At 43.9% G+C, this 5,759-nt stretch overlaps 1 protein-coding gene across 1 annotated transcript; it reads right to left on the bottom strand.

The window, feature by feature from the left end:
- Positions 1-278: 278 nt before the first annotated feature.
- On the bottom strand, positions 279-1,488 carry LOC135672467 (momilactone A synthase-like). The gene is made up of 2 exons (XM_065180948.1): positions 1,322-1,488; positions 279-1,133 (listed from the first exon to the last, which is right to left on the bottom strand). The coding sequence occupies exons 1-2, from the start codon at positions 1,357-1,359 to the stop codon at positions 368-370; spliced, it is 804 nt and encodes a 267-aa protein (XP_065037020.1). The 5' UTR covers positions 1,360-1,488; the 3' UTR covers positions 279-367.
- Between the last annotated feature and the right edge of the window lie 4,271 nt (positions 1,489-5,759).

The following is a 5,759-nucleotide window of genomic DNA, read 5'->3' as shown; positions in this document are numbered from 1 at the left end:
AGTTATTTATAACTTAATGGCACATGATTTGCGTGATATATAGGAGACGCTGAATGCTTGGTATTCATGACGAAATGGCTGTGCTTAAGACTGCTGTTGTATTTGATGCAGTCTTTTAATGCTAGTGTGGGATATTATAAATCTTCTGAGTCATAGCTACCTTTGTTTATGGAAGGCTTCAATGAACTATTATTGGTTTTGCAGTCTGGTACGGTCGTGGAGGATGCCATTTGGTGAATGCCAAAACCAACGTAAGTTTCACGCCAAGCAAAGACTACTGGCAGAATGTTGATTCCTGCGTTAACAGTTCCATTTCCCTCATCACTTATTGCAAGCAATTGCAGAAGCTGTCTGCATCGCTGGATGGCTACCACCTCTTGGTCACGGTGAACCCTCCGTCGACCAGAAGGTTGTGCCCGCTGACGTACCTTGACTCATCGCTGCCCAAGTAAAGCACCGCCTCGGCCAGGTCCTGCGCCTTCAGCATCGTGCCCTTGAGGTTGGCCGTCGCCTCCACCAGCCTTTCCAGCTCCTCATCGTCGGTGAAGCCCAACGCCGTCTTCGCCATCGGCGTCGCCACTGCGTGCGGTGACACGCAGTTCGCGCGCACCCGAAACGGCCCCAACTCCGCCGCGGCACACCGCATCAGCCCCACCACCGCGTGCTTCGAGCACGTGTACGCCGGCGACGCGAGCCCCCCCATCACCGACGCCGCGCTCGCCGTCGTCACGATGCTGCCTGCTCGCGCCGGCGCCATGACGCGCGCCGCGTGCTTCGTCCCCAGGTAGGCGCCAAGCACGTTGACGGCCACCACCTTCTCGAAGGCCGACTTCTCGCAGTTGAGGAAGCCACTGCTCAAATCGTCTACGACGCCCGCGTTGTTGAACATGATGTCGAGCTTCCCATGGAGGGAGACGGCGGTGTCGACGGCGTGCTTGACGTCGGCCTCAATGGTGACGTCGCAGTGGACGTAGGAGGCGACGGCGGGACCAAGGTCGGCACAGAGAGAGTGGCCCTTGTCGTCCTGGATGTCCACGACCACGACTCGCGCCCCATGTTGGGCGAACAGCTTGGCCGTGCACTCGCCGATGCCGCTGGCGCCGCCGGTGATCAGGGTGACCTTGCCTTCGAGCCTGCGCAACAGATCAACTCAGAGGTATTCCTGGCAAGCGATTGCAGAACCACAAACCTATCGTCTAAACAACATCTAAGATGAAGCAGGTTCAAGAACACTAAACCTAACTGATCAAAAGTCTAAATCACATACATAAACAAAGAGAGAATAAGAAAAAAAGATTGTGATAGTGGCAAAAACAGAGACCTTCTTACTATTGATGAGAGAATGGAGGTGCTTCCCATCTTAGGATATTGCTAGGTTGCTGTATTGTGTGATGCACTCCTCGAGTGTCGGCAGAGAATATATGATCCAATCAGGAGGAGCACATGCCATCAAAAGTCGGCCATTATCCAATTTCTTCTCATGCCCGTGTTATCATTATTATTATTATTCTTTTTTTGTTAATGTGCTCAAAGGCAACGAGATCAAATCCAAAATCTTCCTTCCCAATAGTTATAAACCAAACATCACTTGGGAGGTCTCCCATCGAAGAGTCCATAATTGATCGAGGGGACCAATTTTCAAGATGGTGGGGTCGATGGCGTGCTGGACTCATTGATCACTCGCAGTGGCTGTAGGAGGCGGGGTCAAGGGTGGCGCAACGAGAGTGGCCTTCGTCATCCTTGATGTCCGTGATCACTGTTGGGCTGATGGCCCATATTCAGCCAATGTGGGCTTTATCAGCCCACAGCTCACACCCCCTCTTAACCTAATCTTGATTAAAATTAGGGGGTGTGGTGGCTACGTTTTAGAGACAGATTAAAGCTATAAAAAAGCAGCAACGAGCCAGATCTTGGAGCCACGAGATTTCAAAGAGAAGAAGGAGAACAAGGCAGAAAAGGAAGAGAAAGAAAGGGAAGAAGACAAGGACAACGCAGAGAGACTGTTCTCAATCATCTAGCAATGTTCTAATCTCAGGTTAGATCAAATCTACAGTAGGTTCTTGCTGTGATTACTTGGGAGGTTTTAGATATTGTGGGCAGTGACGTGATCCTTGTATCCCAGTTATTCTCTTGTGGTTGTTGCTAGGGTTTTGGGCAAGAGATTGAGATTTGTATATTCATTATTCTCATAGTGGATTATCTCTAGTTTGCCCCGTGGTTTTTACCCTTCACATTGAAGGGGTTTTCCACGTATATCTTGGTGTTCCGTTTGATTGTGTTTCCATTTTATTCCGCTGCGTATTTTGGTCTTCTAGTATTTGTTCCTATACAAAGGTTATTCCTGTTTATATCCCCATCAACTGGTATCAGAGCGGGGTTTTAGTGATTTAATTTTTGAATTTGAACATGGAGGTCAGTAATATTTCTCACATGATTAGTTTGAATGGAAATAATTGGATGATATGGAAACCAAGAATGGAAGATCTCTTGTATTGCAAAGATTTGTATGGACCTTTGCAAGGGGATAGTGCAAATCCTACAACTATGACAGATGATGAGTGGAAGAGGTTAGATCGAAAAACAATTGGGTTTATTAGACAATGGCTTGATGATAGTGTCTTTCACAATGTTTCTACTGAAATTTCTGCATATTCTCTTTGGAAAAAATTGGAAAGTCTCTATGAAAGAAAAACAGCTGGTAACAAAGCTTTTTTGATCAGAAAACATGTGAACCTAAAATATAGAGAGGGTGCTTCTATTGCTGAGCATTTGAATGAAATGCAGAGTATTACTAACCAGTTATCCTCTATGAAAATGTCTCTTGATGATGAGTTGCAGGCATTGTTACTTCTCAGTTCATTACTAGAAAGTTGGGAGACACTGGTGGTTTCCCTCAGTAATTCGGCACCAGATGGTATTTTCACTATGAGTCAAGTAACAAGCAGTTTGTTGAATGAGGAGTTGAGAAAAAAGAGTTCAGCGACATCTCAGAATGATTCACAAGCACTTATCTCAGAGAATAGAGGAAGGTCAAAGTCTAGAAGCAGTTCACGTATGGGTAGGAGCAAGTCAAGATCAAGAAAAGATATTGTTTGCTATAACTGTGGTGAGAAAGGACATTACAAGAACCAATGTAAGCACCCTAAGAAGAACAAGAAAAAGGGAAAAGAAGTGGAGTCTACAGAGTCAAAGGATAATACTACAGCTATAGTGCAGGGTGGTGATTATTTGATTTTGTCTCCTTCTGATGATATTTTTTCTTGTGTGTGTCAGGATCTTGAGTGGGTGATTGACACAGGTGTTTCTTATCATGCTACACTTCGGAGAGAGTTTTTTGCTACATACAGGTCTGGAAACTTTGGTGTTGTCAAGATGGGCAACTATGGCACAGCAGACATCATTGGCATGGGTGATATCAATTTAAAGACCAACCTTGGCTGCAAGTTGGTACTTAAGGATGTGAGGCATGTGGTTGATTTGAGGCTGAATTTAATTTCAGTTGGAAGACTAGATGATGAAGAGTATGAAAGCAGATTTCACAGAGGGCAATGGAAGCTCAGTAAGGGTTCTCATGTTATAGCTAGTGGAAAGAAATGTCATACTTTGTACAGGTTGCAGGCTAAAGCTTATGGTGAGCAGTTAAATGCTACAGAGAAAGACTTCAGTATGGAGTTGTGGCATAGGCGATTGGGACACATGAGCGAGAAGGGGCTGCAAGCTCTTTCCAAGAGAGAGGTATTACCAGATCTCAGAGGTATACATCTGAACCCTTGTATTGATTGTTTGGCTGGTAAACAACATAGAGTTTCATTTGCTAGTGCTGCTTTGTCTAGAAAAATGCATGCCTTAGACCGTGTTTATACAGATGTATGTGGTCCTTTGAGGACAAAAACTCCTGGTGGATCTGTTGATGTTCTTGGTATAAATTGTGCACTTTATTTTGTCACTTTTATAGATGATTTTTCCAGGAAAGTTTGGGCTTATGCTTTGAAGACCAAAGATCAGGTTATTAATGTCTTCAAAGAGTTTCATGCCAGGGTTGAAAGGGAGACAGAAAGGAAATTGAAATGCATAAGATCAGATAATGGTGGTGAGTATACATGATTGTTTAATGACTATTGCAGGTCACATGGGATCCAACATGAGATGACAGTTCCTGGTACACCTCAGCATAATGCAATTGCAGAGAGGATGAACCGCACCATCATGGAAAAGATCAGATGTATGCTTTCACAGGCCAAGCTACCCAAAAGGTTTTGGGATGAGGCTTTGAGGACTGCAGTTGATGTGATCAACTTATCACCATGTACAGCCCTAGATGGTGATGTTGCAGAGCATGTATGGTCAGGGAAAAATGTTTCCTACAGGCATTTGAGAGTATTTGGTTGTCGTGCATTTGCACATATTCCAGATAATGCGAGGTCCAAGCTGGATGGTAAGTCTGAAGAATGTATTTTTCTTGGTTACTCAAATGATCAGTTTGGTTACAGGCTTTGGGATCCAGAAAAGCAGAAGGTGTTCAGGAGCAGAGATGTGGTCTTCTTTAAGGATCAAACCTTTGAAGATTTGAAGAAGAAGGCACCAGCCAAGACTTCTGCAGAAGGATTAGCAGATTGTGACCCAGTTATTCCTCCAGTATATCAGGGTGATGGGGGAGATGTGCAGGAAAATAGTGTAGAGCCTGATGTTGATTTACCTGTAGGACATGTTGAGCAAGAAGAAGTAGGAGAGCAAGTTCCCGCAGAACCTCAGTTGAGAAGATCTTCTAGACAACGTCAACCTTCCAGAAGATACTCTACAGATGAGTATGTGATGCTTACTGATGCAAGTGAACCAGAGAGTTACCAGGAAGCAGTTGAGAGTGAGCAGAAAGAGAAGTGGTTAGTTGCTATGCAGGAAGAGATGAATGCTCTTCAGAAGAACCACACTTATGATTTGGTGCTGCTACCAAATGGAATAAAGGCCTTGAAGAACAAGTGAGTTTTTAGGTTGAAGACTCCAGAATATTGTTCTCAACCAAAGTACAAAGCTAGATTGGTTGTGAAAGGCTTTGGTCAAAAGAAAGGTATTGACTTTGAAGAGATATTTTCTCCTGTTGTTAAAATGTCTTCTATTCGTGTTGCTCTTGGTATTGCTGCTAGCCAGGACTTGGAGGTTGAGCAGTTAGATGTGAAGACAGCTTTCCTTCATGGTGATTTGGAGGAGGAAATTTATATGGAGCAACCAGAAGGCTTCAAAGTCAAAGGTAAAGATAATTTTGTCTACAAGTTGAAGTAGAGTTTGTATGGGCTAAAGCAAGCTCCAAGACAGTGGTACAGAAAGTTTGATTCATTTATGACAGAAAATGGATACAAAAGAACGGCTTCAGATTATTGTGTGTACATCAAATGGTTTGGTGAGGAATTTATTATTCTCTTATTTTATGTTGATGACATGCTTATTCTTGGGAAAGATATGTCTAAAATTGACAGGTTGAAGAAGGAACTGAGTCAGTCTTTTGCAATAAAGGACATGGGGCCAACAAAGCAAATACTAGCCATGCAGATTTCTCGTGACAGGAAAAACAAGAAGATTTGGTTGTCACAGGAGAAATACATCGAGAAGGTATTGGAAAGATTCAGTATGAGCAATGCTAAGCCAGTTGATTCTCCTCTTGCAGGTCACTTCAAATTGTGCTCAGAACAGAGTCCGTCAAGTGATGAGGAGAAGGAGAAAATGCAAAAGGTTCCTTATGCTTCAGCAGTTGGAAGTTTATTGTA

Source organism: Musa acuminata, chromosome BXJ1-4 (genome assembly GCF_036884655.1).
Source record: "Musa acuminata AAA Group cultivar baxijiao chromosome BXJ1-4, Cavendish_Baxijiao_AAA, whole genome shotgun sequence".
Lineage (NCBI taxonomy): Eukaryota > Viridiplantae > Streptophyta > Magnoliopsida > Zingiberales > Musaceae > Musa > Musa acuminata.
The sequence above is the reverse complement of the archived record's forward strand: the minus strand, read 5'-3'. Positions and strand labels throughout refer to the sequence as shown.

Coding starts and splice junctions, on each gene's coding strand:
- LOC135672467 (XM_065180948.1), bottom strand. CDS start 1,359: ATGGGAAGCACCTCCATTCTCTCATCAATAGTAAGAAG. Junction 1,134..1,321: donor CTCTCATCAATAGTAAGAAG/GTCTCTGTTTTT, acceptor TCTGTTGCGCAG/GCTCGAAGGCAAGGTCACCC.